At 47.8% G+C, this 27,725-nt stretch overlaps 1 protein-coding gene across 2 annotated transcripts in view; it reads left to right on the top strand.

Annotated features, from left to right (window-relative positions):
• LOC116514091 (major facilitator superfamily domain-containing protein 8-like) overlaps positions 1–11,360 on the top strand; it is a 31,644-nt gene extending 20,284 nt beyond the window's left edge. For both annotated transcript variants that reach the window (XM_032225532.1, XM_032225533.1), the window contains exons 6-12: positions 141–459; positions 2,405–2,478; positions 3,265–3,348; positions 5,976–6,105; positions 8,200–8,322; positions 9,920–10,050; positions 10,997–11,360. In XM_032225532.1, the coding sequence (XP_032081423.1) occupies positions 141–459; positions 2,405–2,478; positions 3,265–3,348; positions 5,976–6,105; positions 8,200–8,322; positions 9,920–10,050; positions 10,997–11,086 (951 nt within the window). In that variant the 3' untranslated portion in view covers positions 11,087–11,360. The remainder of the gene's footprint in view (positions 1–140; positions 460–2,404; positions 2,479–3,264; positions 3,349–5,975; positions 6,106–8,199; positions 8,323–9,919; positions 10,051–10,996) is intronic.
• The last annotated feature ends 16,365 nt before the right edge of the window (positions 11,361–27,725 follow it).

The raw sequence follows: 27,725 nt of genomic DNA, 5'->3' as shown, positions 1-27,725 counted from the left end.
ATTTCAGCATTGGATGCCCTTTGGTGAAATGGAATAGAAAAAAAATTCTGGTTATTCCTGGCTTTCCTTTTATTCCCCGCAACCAGATTCTGTGTTAACGCAAAAGTGCTTTCTATTCTTCTCCACTCTCCTGTCGACAGCTCTTCATGTGCCTGGTGTGGATCCTGCTTCAAATTATTGTGATGACGATGTACTACGACATTCAGCCACCGACTCAGACTGCAAGGAGCATCACAGCGGTGCAGCAGGGTGCCCTGGAAGAGGAGCAGAAGCCCCTGATAGGGCATGAGGGCGGCCAAGGAGAGGCCAGGAGAGGGAGCTGCTACGGCAGCACTCCTGTGGCACTGCCACAATCTTCCCTCGGTGACGAATGCCGTTATGTGCCCAATGGACACTTGGCAGATGACGAATTGGCTGAAGAAGACAAGAACCCCTTCCATCACTTTAGCTCTGTGAAAGGTGAGGTGGCCCTCATGGGGGCAGGAACAGGCCATGTCCTAGTTGCCCAGGCTGTGGGCTGCATCTGGTCCCTTTTTAGAACGTAGAGCAGAGGATAATGGTTGGAAGGGACCTTGGAGGTCTTCTAGTCCAACCCCCTGCTCAAGCAAATGGTTGTCCAATCTGTTCTTAGAAACCTCCAGTGATGGAGTGCCACAACTTTTCAAGGCAACCTGTTCCATGGATTAATATTTTCTCATTTTCAAGAAATTTCTACTTTTAGTTCTTAACATGTATCTCTCTGTGATAAGTTTTCATCCATTGCTTCTTGTCCTGCCTTCAAGTGCTTTGGAGAATGGGCTCACAAACACACATGCGCGGGGGAAGGGGGAGCACGGGGGGTTATGCATTCTTGCATGGGGGGAGTGGTGGGAGCAGGGCAGGGTCACACACATGTGCAGGGGACAGGGCGCCCACAGAGGGTGGCATATGCGCTGGGGCAGAGTGCATGGGAGTGGTGGTGTCGCACACACATTGCATTATGGATGCCTTTGGCACGCAACGACGATAGCCATCACTGGGATAGAACATGGAATAACACAGGAAGGGAACTTGGAGGTCATCCAGTCCAACTCCCTGCACAAACAGGAGAGTCTATACCAGGGGTAAGCAACCTTTTTATACCTAACGCCCACTTTTGTATCTCTGTTAGTAGTAAAATTTTCTAACTGCCCACCGGTTCCACAGTAATGGTGATTTATAAAGTAGGGAAGTAACTTTACTTTATAAAATTTATAAAGCAGAGTTACAGCAAACCCCTACCGCCCACCATGAAAGCTGGAACGCCCACTAGTGGGCGGTAGGGACCAGGTTGACTACCACTGGCCTATACCATTTCAAATCAGTCCAGTCTCTTCTTGAAAAACCTCCAGTGACGGGGAACCACAAATTCTCAAAAGGAGGCGTTCCACCGGTTGATTGTTCTCGCCGTTAGGAAATTTCTCCTTAATTCTACATTGAAAAAGTTAGATTCGGTTAAAATGCCACAACGTGAACCAGATAGCTAACCAAGATGAAAAAACTTGGTATGCTTATAGTAGGCAATGTAATGACTGGAAGTCAGTGCCAATGTGGAAGAATGTTTTGGCTACCGTTCATAACCGGGGTCTTGTGTTAGCCTGATTCAGAGGGTGAATCCGACCTTGAACTTGGCCAAGTAGATCTCTCAAAGAAAGACCCAGGGAGATGGTTTTATGATTAATCCTTCATTTCTTTTTCACACTGTTGAAAGAAATGTCCTTCTGGGTTCAGCTTCAAGTGGGGAAGAAGACACTGGAGACATGGAGGCTGCTTGGAAAGATGGTTTATTGTTGGACAGGGCCACATGGCTTGAGTCCTGAACAGAAAAAGGGTGATCACATGCTTCAATGTTGACGGAGAAGAAGAGAAGGGCTGAAGGAGGGGCTTGCTAGGCTTTTTATACCCTGTTTAGTCCCACCTCTCTGTTTCCTGTTCCTGGGTAAGCAATGTATTCTGATTGGTTGTCAGACTCCCATGGTGCCATGCAGGGGGCTACTCTCTAGGCTGTTTTGAATACAGGTATGAGTTCTCAGATGCCATGTGGAGAGTTGAGTAATATCCCTTCCCCCTGCAGCTGCAGTGGGGAAGTCTTTATTATGTAAAGTGGGTTAGCCTGGCCTTCTCAATGGCCTATTGACAAAGTGTGGACGGGCAGGAAGCTACAGGCAACTATTCTGTCTTTTAAAACATGTTTCTTTTCACATCCAGAGAAACATTCTGCCTTTTCAATATTTCCTAGGATATTTCATTTTTTCTGGGAGAGGGCTGGATGATAACTTCCCACAACACACACACACACACACTCACCAGAGTAAAAAGGGCCTCCAGCCTCCTCAGCCTCAATGAGGCTCTTCCAGGCTTGATGGTGGTTATCTTTTCATTTCAGAATATTTGCGGGAGGAAGTGGTGGTTCTCCTCACCGCCCAGTTCATTACTCTCTTCAATCAAACGGCGCTGGAGGTAGGTAGGCCTAGTTGTGCATCGACCCTGAGCTCATTCGGGAGCTCTGAAGCAGAAAGTGGAAGGCTTAATGCTAAGATATTTCAATTTAGTAGCTGCGATGGGGAGATTGTGAGCCAGAATACATCGTTCTAGCAATAGCCCTTAGATTTAGATACCGCTTCACAGTCCTTTACAGCCCTCTGTAAGTGGTTTACAGAGTCAGCCTCTTGCTCCCGACAATTTGGGTCCTCATTTTACTGAACTCAGAAGAATGGAAGGTTGAGCCAACCGTGAGCTAGTCAGGATCGAACTCCTGACAGTGAGCAGCCAATCACAATGGTGGTTGCGACTGTGTGGGCAAAACCTCATATTTGTGTGCATCATGGGTATCAATCAATATACACAAGGGATGCCTGGGTTTTGGCAAATTTAAGACTTGTGGACTTCAACTCCCAGAATTCCCCAGCCGGCCATGTTTGGCCATTTTAAGAGTTGTGGACTCCAATTCCCAGAATCCAATTCCCAGAATCCCAGAATTCCCCAGCCATCCTGGGAGTTGAAGTCCACAGGTTTCAAAATTGCCAAGTTTGGACACCTCTGATATAGGCCATACCTCTCTACCTTGGTGGTTCCCCCAGACCCCCCCCCCCCAAGTTCCTTCTTCCTCATTTGGAAGACTCGGAAGTTGAAATGTTGAGAATCAAAAGCAGGAGTTTAATGCATTGAAAGTTGCTGCTTGTAGCATTGGAGGTCATTCTAAGAATAGGGAAACAACCTGAAACTTGTATTGATTTTCCTCCACAGACTATGGTGACTCCAATTACACAGAAGTATTTGAACTTTGGGGAACTGGAGAACAGCATCATGTATTTCCTGTGTGGTGTGGAGGTAAGGGCGAAAAAGGGCTGACCCTGTAACTGAGCAGTGTGTGTATGTTATAGGAGATTTTGCTCACCGTGCCACTTTAACAAGGTAGAGTGTCGGCCTGGCCAGGTAAAGCAGGTAGGAATCAGGACCGAATGAGCTGATTCTACTTCATTGCCAAACTACATTGATAGACGAGACGCGGTGGCTCAGTGGTTAAGACACTGAGCTTGTCGATCAAAAAGGTCGGCGGTTCGAATCCCTAGCGCCGCGTAATGGAGTGAGCTCCCGTTACTTGTCCCAGCTTCTGCCAACCTAGCCGTTCGAAAACGTAAAAATGCAAGGAGAAAAATGGGGACCACCTTTGGTGGGAAGGTAACGGTGTCCCGTGCGCCTTCGGCGTTGAGTCATGCCGGCCACATGACCACAGAGACGTCTTCGGACAGCGCTGGCTCTTCGGCTTTGAAACGGAGATGAGCACCGCCCCCTAGAGTTGGGAACGACTAGCACATCTGTGTGACAGTGGTGGGTTGCAAATATTTTTACTATCAGTTTGGGCGCGCTCACGAGCAACGCTTCTGCGCATGCACTGAAGCATCCCGGCAGGTGGGTGGGGGCCTCCCGCCACTGCTACTATCAATTTGGCCAAACTGAGAGCAACCCATCACTGATGTGCGAGGGGAACTTTACCTTTACCTTACATTGATAGAATCTTGCAAGTATGAAAGTAGAATTCTTTCCCTCCCCCCCCCCCACATCTCTTTTACAGCCTAAGAAATTAGGGAGGGTCTTTTCTGACCCTCTTGCCCTGCCCATTTCAGGTAGTCCTTTACTTACAGCCATTCAATGACTTGTCAAAGTTACAACGGAACTGAAAAAGTGACTACTTATGATCGTTTTGCACCCTTATCACTGTTGCAGCATCCCCAAAGTCAGGTGATCAAAATTTGGGGCCTTGGCAGCTGGTTCATATTTGTTGTGGCCCAGCAGGAGCCATTGGAGCTGCAAACAGACTCCGACAGCGAGGGGCCTTATGAGTTGGCTCTGGAAGAGGTGAAGGACCCTGGACAGGGTTCCGACTCTGAGCAGGGCACAGAGAGGCTGGTTGGCCACTAGGAGGTGCCTGAGGCATGGAGCAGTGGTGAGAGACGAAGGGAGTGTGCTCCTGACGTCAGGCCTTGGAGTAGTGACGAGGAGACAAGGGAGGTGGTCCTGGATGCCCGGCAATGCCGGGCAGATCGACAGAGAAAACAGCTATGCGGTTACAAAAGATAATTGGACCCAGCTGGTTGTAATTAGGCTCCTCTCAAGATTGTATTTAAGGAGGGACTCGGGGAGGAGTCTGATTTACAGGATTCAACTTCATTCTTAATGCTGGAGAGGCTGTTATCTATCTCTGTCGAAGTCTGCAGTGTCCCGGGGTCACGCGGTCACCTTTTGTGACCTTCTGACAAAGTCAGTGGGGAAGCCAGATTCACTTAATAACCGTGTCCCAAATGTGCTTTTTCAAAAGGCAACTGGACACTTTTTTTAATTTTTCCTCCGAAGATGTTTTGCTTGCCATCTTCTTCAAAACTGGTCAAAACTGAAGAAGCTTTTTGGATGAGAAGTGAAAGGTCTTCACGGCAAAACCAAGAAAGCTCAGTTGCCTTTTGGAAAAGCACCTTTGAGGCAACCGGGACCTGGATAATTGAGAATAATCTCCATGGACACTTAACTGTCCTGTATTTTACTGTACTGATTCATTTAACAACTATGGCAAGAAGCATTATAAAGTGGAGCAAAACTCACTTAACACTGTTAGAGTGTGCACAGGTCGATCACATGTATCAACCCAGGGACAAGTATTGCCAAGAGTGGTTTGTATCAAATAGTGGTTTTTTAAATCTACAAGAGGAATATAGGAGTAGTATACATACACATGCTACAAGCACTATATCAACAAACAGCAATTACAGCAGGGAAGAAATTCAATGTACATCTTATTACCCAGGCTCTTAAAGGGATTCTAAGGTGGTGGCATAGAATCATTAAAAAAAAGGATGCCAAAGGAGGGACAGAATGAAATGTGAATGACAAAAAATAAAATATTTTAAAATTTATTTTTAAATTGTCCTGTGCCAAGTCGGCAGTGGTGACTTAGCCATGGCGAGTTGTCCCCATTCCTTGCTATGAGAGTCACTGCACAGGGTCTGATTACACTCATTGTATCAGGCCTGCAGCCATATTCCTTTTGGATCTTTGGCCTGACACACTTTCTATTATTCTACTATGCCTTTTCTATTATGGGAAAATGGGAGGGGAGATTGTACTGACCTAGATGCTATGTAGCCATAACAACATTCTTTCTAGAAAGCCAAGGTCATCCTTTGTCTCTGCACCTCTGCACCTGACCGGAACTGGATGGGTGGAAGCTGCCAGCATGGCAGTGGCAGATTGGACCATGTGATGGACTTGTGGGTGTGGGGGGCAAGATCTTGAATTTTCAACTGGGTGGGGGAAACCGGGAAGCTTTCAGATTTGGATTTTCCCAGATGTGCCAACATGGATCTCTTATTAAATGGGAATTTTGAGCAATACTTTGCCTTGGACTCTGATTTATTTTTGGATGCTATTTGGAACACCGACACATTGTGCCTCTTCTTTTTCAGGTCATCGCTGGCTTCTTCCTGGTGCGCTTTCTCAGCACCTGGCTCTCCGATCGGATCATCTTGCTCTTAGGCCTGGTCATCTGCAATGTGGCCTGTGTCTGGTGCCTGCTGTTTTTGGCAAAACCCCAGGGTAATGATGTTGGACGGCTGGCGAAGAGCGTGAAGGTGTCTTCGCTCCCATCTTCTCAGTTCCTGACCTCTTGATGCCCTGGAGACATAGCGTTCTCCTAGAAGAGAATACTTGTAGCCCAGGGTCGAATCATGGGGTGCTTGGTGCTGACTGAACTTGGTTTTTTACTTGGGGATCAACAAAGGGACATCATCAGTGCTAGCAAGCTGTTCTGACCCCACTCATCCCACACCAACACACTCTGAGCCAAAGATAGGTTACGGCATTTAATTAACAGACAGACAGGTCCTTGGCAGCAAACCGGCACAGACAAGCTTGGGCAGCAATCCAGCACAGATAAGCCGTGGCAGCAATCCAGCCTGCCAAGCTCACAATAATGTTCTCCAACATTAGTTCCTGCGTTGACTTCTGCAAGAGGGGCGTGTGCACAAGCAGTCCTTTTATAGACTGGAGAGGAGCCTAATGACCACCAGCTGAGTGCAATTACCTCCTGTAACTGCACAACTGTTCCTGACGCCTATTAGCTCTTTGGTGCCGGGCATCCAGGAACAACTCATTGCTGGCGTCCGGCTCACTCGCCTTTGTCTCCTCCCCACTGATCCAAGGCTCAGGCGCCTCCTGGTGGCCAACCAGCCTCTCTGCGCCCGGCTTGGAGTTGGAACCCTGTCCAGGGTCCTCCACATCCTCCAGAGCCAACTCATAGGGCCCCTCGCTGTCGGAGTCTGGTGGCAGCTCCAATGGCTCCTGCTGGGCCACAACAGATTCCAGTAGATAAACATACCCAGATTCTTTAACTATTCCGTGTGGGGTTTGGTTTCCAGATCACTCACATTCTTAGTCGATTTCTAAACATGCTCCAACGTGTAATTTTCCTTTTGAAGTGTGGTGAGCCAGAGTTCCACAAAAGGTTTCATCCGGTGGCAAATTCCTCAATTACTCTTCATTTCTGTTTGTATCAGCCCCCCCAAGAGAACATTTACCTCTTTAGCAGCTGTGTCCCGTCAACCTGCTGGCTAATTATTTACTTCTTCCTTTTCGGATGCGAGCAGCTCATGTTTTATAGCCACCTAGACAAGGTCAGGTCTCATCAATTGCTTAAACTGCAACAGAGGAAGTCAGCAGGCTTGCATAAACCGGGTCAGGTTCATATGTTGCCAGGTCAAGAAAAAGGACCTTGAATATATCAGGTCACATCGGTACAGGTGATCCTCGATTGAAAACCGTTCATTTAATGGCTGTTTGAAGTTGTGACAGCGCTGGAAAAAAAGTGACTTACGATTGTTTTCCACACTTAATAAACTTTCAGCAGCCCCATAGTCATGTGATCAAAATTCAGACACTTGGCAAACTGAGTCCCTATTTAAGACGTTTGCCGTGTCCCCAGATCACGTGATCCCCCTTTTGCGACCTTCCACCAGGCAAAGTCACGGGGGAAGCCAAGTTCACTTAACAACCCCATTACAAACTTAACAACTGCAGTTGATTCACTTAACAAGCGTGGCAAGGAAGGTTGCAAAACAGGGCAAATTTCACTTAACAACTGTCTCGCCTAGCAACAGAAATGTTGGGCTCTATTGTGGTCATAACTTGAGGACTACCAGTAAGCTGCTCCTAGCCCAGGGGTCAGCAAACCTAAACACTCAAAAGAGCCACAAAGGTCCTTATCGGAAGCCCACCATTCATTTCTGGAGCCGACTGGAAGTCTGGTTCCCCCACCATAGAGTCTTCTCCTAGCACAGCGTCCTCTACCTGTCCTAATTGAAAGTCCTATCAATTGTGAAGCTGACCGGCAAAAGGGAGCCACAGCAGACGGATGAAAGAGCCACATGCGGCTCCAGAGCCGCAGATTGCTGACCTCTGTCCTAGCCCAAATAGGCAGTGGAAGGTTTTCTTAGCAGGTTTTCCTCTCTGTATATTTGCATGGATCACGATGAAAAGACGTAGCACATATTCTTGACTCACCAAAGAGCTATGTTAGGATGGCCAAGTTGAAGGCGGGACATCCAGTTGAGGAAGCCGAGGTGCAATTTACACTGATGATTTGCTGTGAACTTTCTCCTGACCTTGTTTTGCATGTCTCTGTCCCTCACGCAGGTACCTTTGCTGTCCTCCTCACGGAGCTGATCATAGGTGTCTTCTTGCAGATCTTGGGCCTACCCTTCGTTGCCGTCTCCCAAGTGTCGCTCTTTTCTAAAATCACAGCAGAGAGAACCCAAGGTAAGCCCACCTCGTTCCCGATTCCAACCTCCAAACTCCCAAGTGTTGGCATGGCTACTACCGGTTCTGTGGGTGGGACTTGGTGGGTGTGGCAGGGGAAGGATACTGTAAAATCCCCATTCCTTCCCCACTCCAGGGGAAGGTTACTATAAAATCCCCATTCCTTCCCCACTCCAGGGGAAGGATACTGCAAAATCCCCATTCCTTCCCCACTCCAGGGGAAGGATACTGTAAAATCCCCGTTCCTTCCTCACTCCAGGGGAAAATTACTGCAAAATCTCCATTCCTTCCCCACTCCGGGGGAAGGTTACTGCAAAATCTCCATTCCTTCCGCACTCCAGGGGAAGGATACTGTAAAATCTCCATTCCTTTTTCACTCCAGGGGAAGGATACTGTAAAATCTCCATTCCTTTTTCACTCCAGGGGAAGGATACTGTAAAATCTCCATTCCTTCCGCACTCCAGGGGAAGGATACTGTAAAATCTCCATTCCTTCCGCACTCTGGGGGAAGGTTACTGCAAAATCTCCATTCCTTCCGCACTCCAGGGGAAGGATACTGTAAAATCTCCATTCCTTTTTCACTCCAGGGGAAGAATACTGTAAAATCTCCTTTCCTTCCGCACTCCAGGGGAAGGATACTGTAAAATCTCCATTCCTTCCGCACTCCAGGGGAAGGATACTGTAGGATACTACTCAAAATTTCCGCTACCGGTTCTCCAGAACTGGTCAGAACCTGCTGAATACCACCTCTGCTCTAGAATTGAAAGAAGCTACTTTTGTCAGAGTTTGTTGCAGCACTTTTTAACTACCGGTTCGGGAGAAAAAAATGCTAAAAAAAGTTTTTTAAAAGTTGGCCATGCCCACCCAGTCACATGCTCCCCTGTCAAGCCACGCCCACCAAGCCGCGCCCACAGAACCGCCAGGGATAATTTTTGAATATCACCACTGCATTTATGCCCTTTCTTCCCACTGTTGTTCAGCGAATCACTGCAGTTGTTATCTTAATAACACGGCCGTTAAGCGAATTTGTCTTTCCCATGGACTTCGCCTGTCGGAAGGTCACCAAAGGTGATCACATGGCTTCCGGGACACTGCGACCGTCGTAAATATGAGCCATCTGAATTTTGATCAGTGGACCCCAGGGATACTGCTATGTGCATGAGGGGGAAAAAATGGTCACAAATCACTTTTTTTCGGTGCCAAGGTAACCTAGAACGGTCATTAAATGAATGATGAGGCTCGTAAGTGCTTTTAAAGAGAGTCCTGTTTTCAGACTGGCTCCATGTTGTTGTGAGAGGCATCTTGTTTTAATGACCCCATAATCCCTTGCGGGGTGGAATATGGGCAACTGAATGGAGCCGAGTGTTTACTGGCTGGATGCCCTTCCTATCACCAATGCCGAGTCCCCCCCACCCCCAAGCAGATATATTCTTCATTGTGCCCAGAGAGAGAAAAAAATATCTGCTCCTATCTAGGATTGAACTCACAGCCTCCTAATTGTGAGGCGAGAGCGCCACCTCTAGGCCACCGCACTACTCTCATGAGAGCCTTAATACAGCAGGATCTATTTCTCTCTTGTTCTCTCTTCTTTTGGCAGGATTCAGCCAGGGTCTCCGTCGCTCCGTTGGGGGAATCGCCACCATCCTTGGTCCTTTGTGGGCGGGAGGATTGACAGATAATCTGTACATCATGCTAGGTGTGATGATGGGGCTCCTCAGCCTATTGATGGTGAGTGTGCAAAGGCCAGTGTCAGGGTTCCAAATAGCATCCAAAAGTAAATCAGAGTCCGAGGCAAAGTATTGCTCAAAATTCCAATTTATTAAGAGAGCCACATTGGCACATCTGGGAAAACCCGAATCTGAAAGTTTCCCAGTTTTCCCCACCCAGTTGAAAGCTCAAGATCTTGCCCCCCACACTCACAAGTCCATCACATGGTCCAATCTCCCACTGCCATGCCGGCAGTTCCACCCATCCAGTTCCAGTCAGGTACAGAGGTGCAAAGACAAAGGTTGACCTTGGCTTTCTAGAAAGGAATTTTGTTATGGCTACATAGCACCTAACTCCGTACAATTCCCCCCTCCCATTTCCCCACAATAGGAAATGCATAGTAGAATAATAGAAAGCGTGACAGGCCAAAGACCCAACAGAAAAGATGGCTGCAGCCCTGACAGCCTGTTTTTCTTTCCTTTCCCCCCCAAGTTTTATTTGTTTTATTTATCCAATAAAACAATCCAATTTTCATCAAACAGTGTGTGTTCTGGGTACAATTGTGCTTAAGTAATCATGTATGGGACGTGGTGGCTCAGGGGCTAAGACCCTGAGCTTGTAGATCAGAAAGGTCGGCAGTTCCAGCGGTTCGAATCCCTAGCGCCGCATAACCGGGTGAGCTCCCATTCCTTGTCCCAGCTTCTGCCAACCTAGTTTGAAAGGGCGTAAAAATGCAAGTAGAAAAATAGGGACCACCTTTGGTGGGAAGGTAACAGCGTTCCGTGCGCCTTCGGCATTGAGTCATGCCAGCCACATGACCACGGAGACGTCTTCGGACAGCGCTGGCTCTTCGGCTTTGAAACAGAAATGAGCACCGCCCCCTAGAGTCAGAAACTACTAGCACATATGTGCGAGGGGGACCTTTACCTTTAGCTATGTACGCTATCTTTTCGTCTTTCCCCTGCAGGTCATGGTGGGGCTATCCTACAAATATCTGGTCGAGATCCCGAGTCAACCCCCTTGGCCACGAACAACCCAGGAGGAGTCCAACTCGTGAGGATCCGATGAGTTTCTCTTGGAGGGACGGAGAAGCTCATACCCACCCCACCCCCGCCCCCCAGGAGAAGGAATTGCCAGCCAGCTGGCCACTCCAGGAAAACTACTTTGGCTTTCAAATTCCAGATTCGGGAAGGTCAGGAGAAGCTCTGTCCACCTTCGAGATGGAGGAGTCAGATGGAATTTGTTTGGTCTCATCTTTCCACCAGGATATTCCTCTCACTCCCCCAACCCTTCAGTTGAGTGAAGATCCATGCAAATCTCACGTCCAGTTTTGCAGAAGAGAACAAACAAGCTCCTGGGTGAATTTTGAAACCCTTCCCCAAAAAGGGAAGACATGCTGGCCTTGGCTCTTCATTTCCTTACATAATTTTATGACTCTCATAATTTATTATGACTTTTGTGGCGACCCATTATTTTGTGCTGCTGCTGCTGCTGCTGTTTTCACAGTTCTGACCGTGATGATTGTTAAACTGCACTGGGAGGGTTGGATGTTTTATTTATTAAACTTTTTCCACCCTGTCTTTGCTTTCCATCTTTGGGCTGAGGACTGAATAGAACATAGAACATGGAATAATACAGAGGTGGGTTCCTACCAGTTCGCAACTATTCGGTAGAACCGGTTCGTCAAATCTACCGAACCGGTTAGAAGAGGTTCCAACCAGTGGACCCGGAAAGCAGGCCACACCTACAGAAGAGGTTCCAAAAATTTTTGAAACCCACCACTGACTGACACACACACACACACACACACACACACACACACACAGACACACACAGACAGACAGACAGACTGACACAGAGAGAGAAAGAGAAAGAGAGGAAGAAAGAAAGAAATAAAAAAATAAAAAAGGAAAGAAAAAGTGAGAGAGATGAAAAAAAAGGAAAAAGGGATAGAGAGACAAAAGGAAGGAAGGAGAGAGAGAGAGAGAGAGAGAAAACACATGGCCCGCAAGCCACTCCCACCAGGTTACATGGCCGGCAAGCCACTCCCACAAAGGAGGCCACACCCACAGAGTAGGTTAGAAATTTTTTTGAAACCCACCACTGGAATAATAAGAGTTTAACAGATTAACTAGAGTTGGAAGGGACCTTGAACCCCCCCTCCCCCGCCCAAGCAGGAGACCCTACACCATTTCTGACAAATGGCAGTCCAATCTCTTCCTGAAAGCCTCCAGTGATGAAGCTCCCACAACATTCAAAGGCATCTTCTGTTCCATTGGTTGATTGTTCTCACTGTCAGAAAATCTCTCCTTATTTCTAGCTTGAATCTCTCCTTGTTCAGTTTCCATCCGTTATTCCTTGTGTGGCCTTCAAGTGCTTTGGAAAATAGCTCCTCTCTGTGGCAACCCCTGAGAGATTGGAAGACTGCTATCATGTCTCCCCTGGTCCTTCTTTTCATTAAACTAGACATACCCAATTCCAGCAACCGCTCATCGTATGTTTTAGTCTCCAGTCCCCTGATCATCCTGGTTGCTCTTCTCTGCACTTTTTCCTGAGTCTCAACATCTTTTTAATAGTGTGGTGACCAAAACTGGATGCAGTACTCTAGGTCAGTGTTTCTCAACCTTGGCAACTTGAAGATGTCCGGACTTCAACTCCCAGAATTCCCCAGCCAGCGAATGCTGGCTGGGGAATTCTGGGAGTTGAAGTCCGGACATCTTCAAGTTGCCAAAGTTGAGAAACACTGCTCTAGGTGTGGTCTTACTAGGGCTTTATAGAGCAGTATTAGTATCTCACTTGATCTTGATCTGTTAATGCAATTTAGGATTCCATTGGCTTTTTTTGGCTGCACACTGCTGGCTCATATTTAACCGGTTGTCCACTAAGACTCCAAGATCCCCCTCACAGTGCCTGCTATTAAGCCTGGTTTCACCCAGTCGATATGTGTGCTTTTGATTTTTCTTGCCTGAGGCTGTATATTTTGCAATATTGGGACTGTCGGTCAGTGGTGGGTTTCAATTTTTTTTTTAACCTACTCTGTGGGTGTGGCTTCCTTTGTGGGAGTGGCTTGCCGGCCATGTGACCTGGTGGGAGTGGCTTGCCGGCCATGTGTTTTCTTTCTTTCTTTCTTTCTTTCTTTCTTTCTTTCTTTCTTTCTTTCTTTCTTTCTCTCTCTCTCTCTCTCTCTCTCTCTCTCTCTCTCTCTTTCCTTCCTTTTGTCTCTCTGTCCCTTTTTCCTTTTTTTCTTTCATCTCTCTCTCACTTTTTCTTTCTTTTTTCTTTCTTTCTTTCTTTCTTTCTCTCTCTCTCTCTTTCTCTCTCTCTCTCTCTTTCCTTCCTTTTGTCTCTCTGTCCCTTTTTCCTTTTTTTCTTTCATCTCTCTCTCACTTTTTCTTTCTTTCTTTCTTTCTTTCTTTCTTTCTTTCTTTCTCTCTCTCTCTCTCTCTCTTTCCTTCCTTTTGTCTCGCTGTCCCTTTTTCCTTTTTTTCTTTCATCTCTCACTTTTTCTTTCTTTTTTTCTTTCTTCCTTTCTCTTTCTCTTTTCTCTCTCTCTGTGAGTCTGTCTGTCTGTGTCAGTGGCAGGTTTCAAAAACTTTTGGAACCTCTTCTGTAGGTGTGGCCTGCTTTCCGGGTCCACTGGTGGAACCTCTTCTAACCGGTTCAGTAGATTTGACGAACTGGTTCTACCGAACTGGTGCGAACTGGTAGGAACCCACCTCTGCTGTCATTGAATCAACAGCAGGTGAGAGAAGGAGCTGCTATGGGACAGAGATGAGAGTGGCACTTTAAAAATTAGAATTTAAATCGAGTTGATGTAAATCAAGCCTTTTTACTAGCGATTTAAATCATGGCTGAAATTGACTTGATTTAAATCAAACCCACCCTCTGCCTATAACTTAGGTCAGTGATCCCCAACCCCCGGTCCGCGGACCGGTGCCGGGCCGCGGAGTACCTGGCACTGGGCCGCGCAGCGGCCGGGGGCCATGCAACGGCCGACTTCACTCATGCAGTGCCGTCGCCGGAGGGGGGGAGCTGCGCGGAAGCACAGGAGCAAGTGAGGCGAGGAGGAAGAATCCCCCGCTACTACACCACCTCCGCCCCCTCCCCGAGTCAGCCGTCCCCTCAGTGAACGCCTCCGCCTCTTTCTCCTTTCTCGCCTCAGTCGGCTCGCCTGGAAGCGAGGCGAGGAGGGGGCGGACCATGCGTTGGAAGCGGAGCCCTTGGAGGCTGCTCTCTTCTTTTTCCCGCCCGGCCTTGGCTTGTGAGAAGGAACGGCGGGAGAGGTAGAGAGAGAGAGAGAGAGAGAGAGAGAGAACGTCGGGCAGCCGAGGGTGGGGGGGGTCTTTTGAGGGGAGATGGGGGGTGCGCGATTTTGGCGCCAGATTCAGGCCGCCGCTGCCGCTATTGCAGCGCACGGTGGAAAAACGGCGGTCTTGCCCACCCCTTCCCTGCCTGCCTCCCGCCCGCTCCAGTTGTGGGTGGGGGCTCGGTGCCTGAAGTCTCTTGCCTCTCTTCCAAAATTTCGCCAACGGGCATCGGTGAAGCGCGCTCTTTCTCTTCCTCACAAAACACATTTCCTTTCCCCCCACGCGTAGTTATTGGCGATATGCACTCTTGGAGGCTGCGCTCCCGGGTCGTGTTTCCTTTTTGCAGCCCATGAGAATGCCTGGTTCTGAGCCTCAAAAAACGAGAGTTCTCTTAAGGCTGCAAAAAAGGAATATACTTTGGTCCTTGAAGCGCTTTTCCTGTTATTTGGACATTATATATATATACGTACGTACGTACGGTATGTATATATGCATGTATGTATATATGTGTGTGTGTGTGTATATATATATATATATATATATATATATGTCTGTAGTCCATAATATAGTGATGATTTAAAAAAAAATTAGTTGAGCACATGGAATCTTTTTTCTTTTAGTATATTTTGGAGGTGGAGGCCCACTTTGTTATTTAAGATAGTATCTCCTTTTATATATCGTAGTGAAGATACCTAATACTCCCACCCCCTATTTCCCCCACCACAACCTTGTGAGGTGGGGGGGCTTAGATAGAGTGAATGGGCTTAATACTGTATTCTTTTTACATTGCTATCCTCTGGCTTATTTAATTTTGCCCTTGCTCTTTTTATCTTTGACCTTGATTAATTCAGCTGTTTATTCCTTAAAATCTACATACAAAATGGAAGGTGGGATATGATTCAGGTGTTGAATTGGGAAGGTGGATTTAAAAAGTATGTTTGTATTCCCCCATTTTCGCCCCCCCACCCCTGCGCGCGCTCAGCGGGCCACGGTAAAATTATCAAAGGCTGACTGGTCCGCGGCGATAAAAAGGTTGGGGACCACTGACTTAGGTGACCAATTCAAATAGAAGTGAGGCTTATCCGACCTACACGAAGGGGACCAAGGGATTGTAGCTACTCACAGTGTGTCAGGCCAATGAACGAGTAGCGTTTGCCAGCAATATGAGCACAAGTTTCGACTCTTCCCATGGAAGCCTTGTTTCCAAATCTTCAGAAGCGACAGCTCCGTTTCATCCTTAAGCGGGGTTAGATCTCGCCCCAAGGTACGCATACAGTTCTGGGCGGGATCCAGATGGGTTCAGTGAAATGTGACCCACTCCAAAGTGAGAACTACCAGCCTAGCCCCATGCAAATAGAGAGGACCTGGAGCTTGGGAAATTTAGCCATGAGAAAGTTGGGACGACTCCGAGAGTGGGTGGACTCTCCTTTCTGGGATGAGTCGAGAGGAGACAGCTGTGCATTTCTTGAACTTCAGATTCAGATTTCAGATTTAATTTATTTGTATGCCGCCCTTCTCCGGGAGGGACTCAGGGCGGCGAACAACTCAAAAGGGGAAAGGGGATACAAACACAATACACATAATTAAAATACACAAGAGTCATACGGCCATACAAGTTGAGAGGGGAGGGGAACTCATCAACCCCAGGCCTGCCGGCACAGCCAGGTTTTGACGGCTTTCCGGAAGGCCTGGAGAGAGGTGAGGGTCCGGATCTCTGCGGGGAGTTCGTTCCAAAGGGCCGGAGCTGCTACAGAGAAGGCCCTCCCCCGGGTGGTAGCCAGATGGCATTGGCTGGTAGACGGAACCCGGAGGAGGCCGACCCTGTGCGATCTAACGGGTTGTGGGAGGTAATTGGCAGAAGGCGGTCTCTCAAGTACCCAGGTCCAATACCATGAGTTTCTCATGGAAGGAGACCTTGGGACTTGACGCCTTCAGCCCCTCCCTACCCTCCATATCTAGGTTTCTGTACTATCAGCTGCTTATTAAAATTGGGACTAATTTTTATTGGTCCTGAAGTGAGGAGGAGATGAAGACGGTGCTTGTTCCAGCAGGGGACACTGTGGTTCCACCAACGTCAAGATGGGTGCAGAGGATTACTAACAGGATAACAGAACAATATGTGGCACGACAAAACCGCAGTCCACTAAAGCGCGCCCGATTAAAGCGCGTCGCTGACATCAGCAGCGCGACAACAGCGACCGCGGAGAAAAAAGGGTGCTTTAAAAAGCGCTTTGAAAGCAAGCCGATTCACGTTAAGGTAAGGGTTAGCTTTAGGGTTAGGGTTAGGGTTAGGTTAAAGGTTAGGGTTAGGTTTAGGGTTAGGTTAAGGGTTAGGTTTAGGGTTAGGTTTCCGGTTAGGTTTCGGGGTTAATTTTAGCTTTAGCGCTCACAGTGTGCTTTTTTCGTCGCGCTGTGATGACGTCAGGTACGCGGTTTCGTTGAGCACGCTTTAGTCGAACGCGGTTTTGTGGTGGAACCGAACAATACAGCTGGAAGGGGGGCCTTTGCAGTCTTTTAGCCAACCCGCTGCTCAAGCAGAAGATCCTATACCATTTTAGACAAACAGTTGTCCGCTTTCCTCTTAAAAACCTCCAGTGGTGGTGAACCCACAGCTTCTGGAGTGATGTTCCACTGATTAATTGTTCTAACTACCAGGAAATTCCTCCTTAGTTCTAGGTGGGTTCTCTCTTTGACTAGTTTCCATCCGTTGCTTCTACCAGGACTAACGGTATTCCATTTCCCACCCTGTGTAACCATAAGAAGATCAGATCCCCTAAACCAGTGATGGCGAACCTTTTGCGGCTCGCGCGCCAAAATGCATAGTAGCGCTCCCCCTCATTTTTGGTGTCGTTTTTTTCGCCCTCCCTAGGCTCCAGAAGCTTTATAAGAGCCGGGGGAGGATGAAAACAGCCTCCCCTGCCCCACCCTGAAGCCTCCGGAGTGTGAAAAAAATGTCCCTATGGGCAAACCGGAAGTTCGGGAACAGTTCGGAAGTTCCGGTTTGTTTGTAGGGCCGGGGTTTAGTCCTCCAGAGCCTTCAGGGGCCTTCAGGAGGCTTCCCTGAAGGCTCCGGAGGGCAAAAAACGACCCTATGAGCAAACCGGAAGTGATTTCCGGGTTGCTCGTAGGGTCATTTTTTGCCCTCCGGAGGCTTCAGGGAAGCCCCCAGAAGGCTCGGGGGAGGGGGAGGAAATGGCCTGAAAAGAAGGCCTACATCAGCTGGCCAGCACGTGCATGCACACTGGCAGCTGACAGGGCAATGCCTTGTGTGCCCGGACAAATGGCTCCAAATGCCACCTGTGGCACTCATGCCACAGGTTCGCCATCACAGCCTTATACATTACCCAGCCACCACCCCATCCTCTTAAGATAATTAAGAGGATAGGATGGTGGCTGGGTAACGTATAGCTCACCAGGAGATCTATAAACGCAGAGATACTGTGTAGATCAGTGTTTCTCAACCTTGGCAACTTGAAGATGTCTGGACTTCAACTCCCAGAATTCCCCAGCTGGCTCTTCAAGTTGCCAAGGTTGAGAAACACTGGTGTAGATACTCCAAAGGTTCTTTTTTTCAAAAGGCAACTGGACTTTTAACAGTGAGGACAATTAACCAGTGGAAGAGAAGTTGCCTTCAGAAGTTATGGGCGGTTTGTAGGTGCTCCATTTCTAGAGGTTTTTAAGAAGAGACAAGACAGTCACTTATCTGAAATGGTATAGATTCTCCTGCTTGAGCAGGGGCTGGACTAGATTTGATTTGATTTGATTTATTGCATTTCTATGCCGCCCCATTCCCAGAGGGACTAAGGGTGGCTCACAAACCAAAGTAAGGGGGGGGATACAAACAGGAGGAAAACAACGGACAAACAACTACAACAATTTAAAAACAATCAACAGGCACACAAGCGGGGACGGGAACTCGTCAGCCCCAGGCCTGTCGGAACAGCCAGGTTTTAAGGGCTTTGCGGAAAGCCTGAAGGGTGGAAGACCTCCAAGGTCCTTTCCAGCTTGATTCTGATTCTGATTCTGGGGGTTTTTTTGGAAGATGTTTTGCTTCTCATCCAAGAAGCTTCATTTCTGACTGGATGGTGGGGAATGGAAGGATTTACACCCCTTGCAGACAGCTGGTCATTTGCATCCTTTTAGCTGATAAACCTGGAGGTTTATCTCTGTCCTCAGGGTCACCTAAGTGGTGCAAATTGGTGTGGAGTCTTCTTGGAACTGTTGAAAGGACTGTGTTGTAGACTGGAGATAGATGATGTCATATCCCTCCCCCTCTGTTAAGAGAGGGCTGTTCAGTTTTGATGGCCTCTTTTTGACCTCACTTTGAAACCACCAATCCTCTCTGTCCAAAATATGGATTTTGTGTGGCCTGAGGGAGGGGGAGGGATATGACATCATCTATCTCCAGTCTACAAGACGGTCCTTTCAATAGTTCCAAGAAGGCGCCACACCCATTTGCACAACTCAGGTCACCCTGAGGACAGAGATAAACCTCCAAGTGGTTTATCCTCTAAAAAGGATGCAAATGACCAGCTGTCTGTAAGGAGTAGAAATCCTTCCATTCCTGTTCTGGCCCCACTCCATCCAGTAATGAACACAGACACAGGCTGAGCTGTTTGCCACTCTTTATTCACAGCAATTATAATCCTGTTGGCTGAAAGTCCAGACACAACTCACTGGCAAGGCATTGGCAGCAACCCAGACTCCAACAGACACGGGAACACAAGGCAGACCAGACAAGGAGTTCTCCAGATTACTACGAATGGTTGTGTCCTGCAAAAGGACTCCTCCCAAAGTCTCTTCTTATATACTCTCTTGGGAGGGGCCAAGCCACAACCACCTAGGCTTGATTATCTCTTCTGAGTCTGTCTCTGTAACTGCTGCCTCCGTTTCTCCGCCCTCCGTTGCCTGGTGTCAGGGACAAACTTCCTTTGATCTTCCTCACTGCTCCATGCCTCAGGCGCCTCCTAGTGGCCAACCAGCCTCTCTGGTCCCTGCTCTGAGTCTGAACCCTGCCCAGGGTCCTCCACATCTTCCATAGCTGACTCATAAGGGTCCTCGCTATCAGAGTCCATTGGCAGCTCCAACGGTTCCTGCTGGGCCACAACACGTTCCTCACCATTCAGTCAAGAGCTGAAGAAGCTTCTTGGATGAGAAGCGAAACATCTTCAAAGGAAAACCAAAAAGCCCAGTTGCCTCTTGAAAAAAGCACCTTTGGGACCCGGATGCCTGAAAATCTCTACAGACAACACTGTGTAGATGCTTCCCGGAAGCCCCCCTCCCCAAAGAAACCAAGCGTGCAGATTGACCCGCATGGCAGAAGGTCCATCTGTCTAACCTGTCATTAGGGATTTAATAAGCTTCTGGGGTCCCTCGATTATCAAAAGATTCTTGCCTGACAATCCACAAAGCTGGTTGGGGAATTTTAATTAAGAGAAGAAAAAAGCTGGCACGCTCTTAATTCCTGGCGTCCCCCAGGGGCTGCCCACACCAGCTGGGAATTCTCAGCTTCCCCTCCAACCTAGTGGAGGGAAGCCAGCCAGCTCGGAGAAGGTGAGCCCAAGGTTTCTCCCTAGGTGGATCAACCAAGGGATGGCTGAACGGCACCTTCCGTTCCATTGGGCGAGGTTTGGATGGGTGCCTGGACAAGAAGAGCTTTAGTCAACGGGGACCTTTCGTGGTCCTCCTGTGTGAGGCCTCTGGAGATGCTGAAGGCGGTGGGATGCTGCAGTAATCTCCTAATTTGTTCTGCCAGCCTCCAGCCCACCACACGTCTTCAGCCTGGCAGGGTTTTCCTCCTGACCATTCTGGTTCACTTGCAGGCCACCAAATGAGCAGCCTACCCATGCCCTCTTCCCCCACTCCCCAATTCCCAGGGTTATTTTTAGCAAGCATCCAAAGCCCATGCCAGGTCAGTGGAGGAGGCATGGAAGGGTGAGCCAGAGGCCAGGGCAGGGGGTGTGTGTGTCTCAACCCCCTGACCCTCTTCTTTGCTCGGCTGCCTTGCTGCTGCCCTGAATCTTCCCACAGGGAGTAGAGAAGTTGTGTTCGCACAACCCACTGAATCAGTCAAAGACCTAGTTCTTTTTTTGTACATTTTTCTAAGCCGTTGAACAAACAGGTTAACAGAGTTGGAAGGGACCTTGTAGGTCATCTACTGTGTTTCCCCGAAAATAAGACAGGGTCTTATTTTCTTTTGAGCGCCAAAATAAGCTCTTGGCCTTATTTTCGGTGAGGTCTTATTATTGAGGTGCAGGAGGCGGCGAATATGGTCACTGCATGGCTGTTGCTGTGTTGCAATATTTTTTCAGGGAGGGCTTATTTTTTGGGGAGGGCTTATTTTAATGCAAGAGAGGGTATGAATATCTCCCTCCCTCCTCCCTCCCCCATCTCTCCCATGTGCTTTTTTTGCCCAGGATCTCAAACCATGTGGTCCTGCCCACCATTAAACCATCTTAGAGCCGAGGTGGTGCAGTGGTTAGGGTGCAGTACTGCAGGCCACTTCAGCTGACTGCTAACTGCAGTTCGGTGGTTCAAATCTCACCGGCTCAGGGTTGACTCAGCCTTCCATCCTTCCGAGGTGGGTAAAATGAGGACCCAGACTGTGGGGGCGATATGCTGACTTTGTAAACCGCTTAGAGAGGGCTGAAAGCCCTGTGAAGCAGTATATAAGTCTAACTGCTATTGCTATTGCTATTGCTATCTTTCCAAGTAGCCTCCATGTTTCCAGTGTCTTTCTTCCCACATGGAACTGGACCTAGATGGACATTTCTTCCAACAATTCCTTTATCCATCTCCCTCCCTCCCTCCCTCCCTCCCTCCCTCCCTCCTTCCTTCCTTCCTTCCTTCTTTCCTTCCATCCATCCATCCATCCATCCATCCTTCCTTCCCTCCCTCCATTTTTCTGGGCAACATACAAGATCAAAACCAAATTAAAAACCATAATTTCTATACAACAGGAAATTTTTAAAGCAGCAAATGCAATTACTGTAAAAGCCATGCTGGTGCTTTCTGAGCTGAGGGTAGAAAGTTATAATCTCCCAACAATAATCAATAATGCAGAGAGCTCAAGGAGCAGATTCTGCACACAGAAAATGCTAAACCGCAGCAGTGTGCAGAGATTAAAAACATAATCCTTTATTGTACTGCGCCTCCTCATCTTTAAACAACTTAAGCAAGGGAAGGCAATCACAGACAAGGCTGCATCTTTGTGGTTGGGGAAGAAGAAGAAAAGGAGGGGGAGGATGCCTGGAAGGGACCATGGGGGTCTTCTAGTCCAGCCCCCTGCTCAAGCAGGAAAGCCTATACCATTTCAGATAAGTGACTATCGAGTCTCTTCTTGAAATCCTCCAGTGATGAAACACCCACAACTTCTGGAGGCAAGCTGTTCCACTGATTACCGTATTTTTCGTAGTATAAGATGCACTTCCCCCCCTACAAGAGGGGTGAAAATTTGGGTGCATCTTATACACCGAATGTAGCCACCAGCCCCCAACCTTTGGCCTCTACCTCCCAGCAATCTGCCTCCTTGCAGCAAACAGCCTGTTTCAGGTTCAGCTTCAGCACAGCTTGATTAGCCCAAGCAGCTGAGTGTTAGTTGAATCGGCCTCCCAACCATCAGCTGTTTCAGGCTGCAGGGATTGCCATTGCCTATTGCCACCACCACATGCCCCATTTTCGGGCTCCGCACACCCCATTTTCTGCCCATTCTGATCCCCGCTGCTTGGAACGGGCAGAAAATTGGGCAAAAGGCTATGGCAATCTCTGCAGCCTGAAACAGCTGATCATCGGGAAGCCAATCCAACTGACAATCAGCTGCTTGTGCTAATCAGGCTGTGCTGAAACTGAAACTGAAACTGAAACTGAAACAGGCTGCTTGCTGCAAGGAGGCAAATTGCTGGGAGGCAGAGACAGATTTTTCTTTCTTTTTTTCCAACCCAAATCTAGGTGCATCTTATACTTCGGAGCGTTTTATACTCCGAAAAATATGGTAATGTCTTCGTAGTTAGGAAGTCTCTCCTTAATTCCAGGTTGCTTTTCTCCTGGATTAGTTTCCAACCATTGTTGGAAATTGAAAGGAACAGTGAAGAGATAAAACAAAATTTTTTTTTGCTCCAAACTAGACTTCAACTCCTAGCCTTGCTTGGCTGGGGAATTCTGGGAATCGAAACCCACACATCTATCAAGTTGTGAAGTTTGTTTTTTTTGGGGGGGGGGGGAAATCACCACTTCTCTAAATCATCCCAGTTGAACAAACTCCCTGTTCCAGAATCACAGAGTTGGAAGGGACGTTGGAGATCTTCTAATCCAACCCCCTGCTCAAGCAGGAAACCCTATATCAGTGATGGCTAACCTTTTTCCGCACTGAGTGACCAAAGCATGCGCCTCTGAGCGTCCGAACCCCCCAAATGCCATGCACACGTGCCTCCACGTATATACCCACACCCCGCATATACATGCGCACTCCCTCTCATGCGCCCCCCCCACGCATGCATGGCAGAGATCTGAAAACCAGCTGGCAAGTGGGAGGTGCATGGGCATGCACGATGTATCTAAACTGGGGCGACGGCTCACGTGCCATCAGAGAGGGCGCTGTGTGCCACCTCTGGCATGTATGTCGTAGATATACGCCCTCATCATGGCTCCGTATCAGTGTTTCTCAACCTTGGCGACTTTAAGTCCTGTGGACTTCTCTAGAATTCCCCAGCCAAGTCGCCAAGGTTGAGAAACCCTGCTCTATATCACTTCAGACCAGTGGTTGTCCAGTTTTAAACAGAATTCCCTGTCAGGAAAGCTCTCCTTAAAAAAACAACAACAACAATAGCAATAGCAGTTAGACGTATATACTGCTTCATAGGGCTTTCAGCCCTCTCTAAGCGGTTTACAGAGTCAGCATATCACCCCCCACAATCTGGGTCCTCATTTCACCCACCTCGGAAGGATGGAAGGCTGAGTCAACCTTGAGCCGGTGAGATTAGAACCGCTGAACTGCAGATAAGTCAGCTGAAGTGGCCTGCAGTACTGCACCCTAACCACTGCGCCACCTCGACAACCCAAGTCTTCCTTTTGTTAAAAAAATATCTTTATTTAGTCATTGTCTTTCCACTGGCATCAAGAGGGGCCGGCTCTGCCTCTTTGCCATAAGGGCTTTTTCAATATTTGTAGTCTGCTATTATTATTCTCCTCAGTTTTCATTTTTGCAAGCTAAACACCCCCCATCTCCTTTCATGTCAGAAAGTGCCAAGGGAGGATGTCCGTCTGAACGATGCTTGACAGCCTTCCGAGGAAGATGCCACAGTTGTCACACTTCTCAATTGACTTGGTTTCTTTAAAAAAATATATGGAGGTTTTGCAGGAAGAGAGTCGGCACAGGAAACTTTGTAGTCTACTCCTGGCCATGTTTGCTCAGTCACAAGTCTCGAATTTGGGAAGCCATCAAGGTTTCTTATCCAGTACAGAAGGTTGTGGATGCTCCAACACTGGAAGTTTTTAAGAAGATGTTGGACAACCATTTGTTTGAAGTGGTGTAGGGTTTCCTGCCTAAGCAGGGGTTGGACTAGAAGACCTCCAAGGTCCCTTTCAACTCTGTTATTCTATTCTATTCTATTCTATCCTATCCTATCCTATCCTACATTCCATTCCATTCTATATCCTATCCTATCCTATATTCTATTCTATTCTATTCTATTCTATACTATACTATACTATACTATATTCCATTCCATATTCTATATTCTATTCTATCTATCCTATCCTATCCTATCCTATCCTATATTCCATTCCATTCCATTCCATTCTATATTCTGTGTCTATTCTATTCTATTCTATTCTATCCTATCCTATCCTATTCTATTGTGCCTGTTCAATCTCTTCTTGTTGTTGTTGTTGTTAGTTGTGATGTCGTGTCCGACCCATCATGACCCCATGGACAACTTTCCTCCAAGCCTTCCTATCCTCTACCATCCTCTGGAGACCCATTAAGCTCATGCCAACTTCTTCACTGACTCGATCCAGCCACCTCCTTCTTCTTTTGCCCTCCATCTTTCCCAGCATAGGCTCTTCTCCAGGGAGTCCTTCCTTCTCATTAGGTGGCCAAAGTTCCATCTTCAGGATCTGGCCTTCTAAAGAGCAGTCAGGGTTGATCTCCTCTAGGACTGCACAGAGGGTAGATGAGTGGATTTATGCATTTTTTTAGTACTAGCGCATGAACACGTGTGCGAAGCGTGAGTCCCTGAGAGAACTGGCAAGTAGCAGCAACCTGGAGCCCATCGCTGGCACAGATGCCAGAGGTGGCACGCAGTGCCCTCTCTGATGGCATGCGAGCCGTTGCCCCAGTTCAGCTCTGCCGCACATGCACGCACCTCCTGCCCACCAGCTGGTCTTCAAATCTCTGCCATACATACGTGTGTGTGTGTGGGGGGTGCATATACATGCGTAGGGTGGAACATGAGGGGGGCTCACATGCTCATTGCATTTTGGGGGTCGGGCACTCAGTCGCGCCCGTTTTGGGCACTCAGTCTGGAAAAAGGTTAACCAGCATGGTATAAGGTCTCCTGTCTTGGGCAGGGGGTTGGACCTAGAAGACCTCCAAGGTCCCTTCCAGCCCTATAATTCGTGATCTTGCGTCTAGGTCCTGCTTGTTCATCCCACATGGACCATCCACAGGGCTAAAACTCCTGGTCCACCTTGTCTTAATTTTCAAGCATTGCTCCTGGAGACAAAAGGATTCTCTGTGCATATATCAATGTTAACTTCCAGACATATTTGGGTTTTTTTTTCTGCTTTGATCCCCAGATTGATGACAAAGGAAGGTTGGCTTAGTTGGAGGGGGGGATGCATAAAACTGTCCATTAGGGAGTTTATTCATTCTGTTCACATCACTTTATGATTTTTTTTTTAAATGGCTTTAAAAAAAATATGCCCCTATCTCCTAATGTAAGCACACTTGATACCTTTTTCCATAATCTATGAATTTTCAACCTACTCCTTACTGAAGAATGTAAACTAAAAGATCATAAAATTGATTTTTAAATAACAGCTGTTGGTTGTTTCTGGAAAAGCAAATTAGTTTTGTTTGCACTAAATGCAAGCAGAACCAATTTCTCTACAGTTTCATCGCTTTTACAATGATTATCTAAACTACGTCGGGCCGTTTTCATCATACCAAATACCGTCTTTTCTTCACTCCCCCCCCCTTTTTAATTTTTTTTTCACAGAGGGAGTGAAAACCGTTCCAGTAAACTTGAAAGCTTTCTTGCATCTTATAAAATTTATTTAGAATGCATAGCCTATTTTTCTTTCCTTAATGAGCTTCAGTTTCCAATAAAAACAGATCAAGTTATAATTTTAAAGGGAGCATTTCCAACCACTAAAATTATTGCCATGCAATAGAACCGCAAACACATCTAAACATTTCAAAATAAGAAGAGGTCTAACTCATAAAGTGACCTCTGCAAAACGAAAATCTCTTAGCTTTGTAAGAAGGCAGGACAAAGAAGAGTGGAAACTCATCAAGGAGAGAAGCAACCTAAAACTAAGGAGGAATTTCTTGACAGCTAGAACAATTAATCAGGGCAACAACTTGTGTGTGCTCCAGGAGTGGGTTGCTACCAGCATTACTGCCGGTTCGGATGCCTTTATCGTGCTTCATCCACAGACAGAATCTTGCCACATTAAAGCATGCGAACATTCACATCATAAAACATATAATCTGGGAACTCTTGAGGAGGAGGAGTCTTTATCCTATTCCTTCACATAAACTGCCTGAACTGAGTTGCCTCTTGCTCTTCTGGAATGCAGCCCCTCCCGCCTGGGAATCGAACTACATTCCACCACACAAGTGATGCAAATTCTAAGCTTCATAAATTTGAGATAATTAATTCTAGGAGTTCACGGAGAGCCAGCTTTGTATAGTGGTTGTGGAGCCAAACTAGAAACCAGGAGTGGTGAGTTCTAGTCCTGCCTTAAGGCATGAAAGCCGCCTGGGTGACTTGGGCCAAACAGAAGACACTGTGAGTTTTAGTCCCGCCTTAGGCATGAAAGCCAGCTGGGTATCTTTGGGCCAATCAGCAAGACACTGTGAGTTCTAGTCCCGCCTTAGCTAAGAAGGCCGCTGGGTGACTTTGGACCAATCAGCAGGAGACTGTGAGTCCAATCAGCAGGAGACTGTGAGTTGTAGTCCCACCTTAGGCATGAAAGCTAGCTGGGTGACTTTGGACCAATCACCAGGAACCTGTGAATTCTAGTCTTACCTTAGGCATGAAAGCCAGCTGGGTGACTTTGGGACAATCACCAGGAGACTATGAGTTCTAGTCCGCCTTAGCTAAGAAAGCCCGCTGGGTGACTTTGGGCCAATCACCAGGAGACTGTGAGTTCTAGTCCTGCCTTAGGCATGAAAGCCAGCTGGGTGACTTTGGGACAATCACCAGGAGACTATGAGTTCTAGTCCCGCCTTAGCTAAGAAAGCCTGCTGGGTGACTTTGGACCAATCACCAGGAGCCTGGGAGTCCAATCAGCAGGAGACTGTGTGTTGTAGTCCCACCTTAGGCATGAAAGCCAGCTGGGTGACTTTGGGCCAATGAGCAGGAGACAGTGAGTTCTAGTCCACCTAAGGCACAAATATGAAGTCCATGCGTCTTAAAGTGGCCAACTCTAAAGGTTGAAGCAAAACCCTCTCAGACATCTGTAAAGTACTAAAATGGGGGAGAGCAGCTGCAGGCGAAGAGCTCTTTGTCTCCTTATCCAGAAGATGGCAGAATTGCACTCCGAATGGGACTTGCAATTCTGAATCTGGAAAGGGAAAATTCTCTGTCTGTTGCTTCCTACACCTTTCAGCTCTTCAGAAAGGCCACTTCCTTCTGCTTCCCATAAGGATGACAAGCAGGGAAGGGATGCCATCTTTCAGTTGGAAATCCCAGAAAGGTTCTCTCCACCTGCCAGCTTCTTAATTTGAAGCAGGCCTCTTTCCCAGCTCTGTGAACCTTCCGTTCAGAACTAAGCCATCATCGGGGTGAGCAGTTCTCTCTCAAGAACAGTGGTCCTCTTCCCATGACAGTATCCCACTTCAATGCTCTTTGGCTGGTTGAAAATAAGAAAGAAATTCATTTCTAGCAGCCCACGATGGCAAAATTGGAGAAGAACCTGGTGAAGAAGAGACTAGGACCGTGAGGGCGAATCTATGACACGCGTGCCAAAATCGGCATGTGAAGCCATGTCACCCGGCACGCGGGCCCTTCCCGGTTTGTCTTCCAGGTTCCTGGCACAGGCGATGATCATTGCGTGTGTGGCAGTGCCGAAAACTGGCGTGCACATGTGACCGGCCAGCTGATTGTCGTGCACGTATGCGCGCTAGAACCGGGAAGTTCGGCTTTTCCAGAGCGTGATCCCTTT

Source organism: Thamnophis elegans, chromosome 10 (genome assembly GCF_009769535.1).
Source record: "Thamnophis elegans isolate rThaEle1 chromosome 10, rThaEle1.pri, whole genome shotgun sequence".
Classification (NCBI taxonomy): domain Eukaryota; kingdom Metazoa; phylum Chordata; class Lepidosauria; order Squamata; family Colubridae; genus Thamnophis; species Thamnophis elegans.
The sequence above is the reverse complement of the archived record's forward strand: the minus strand, read 5'-3'. Positions and strand labels throughout refer to the sequence as shown.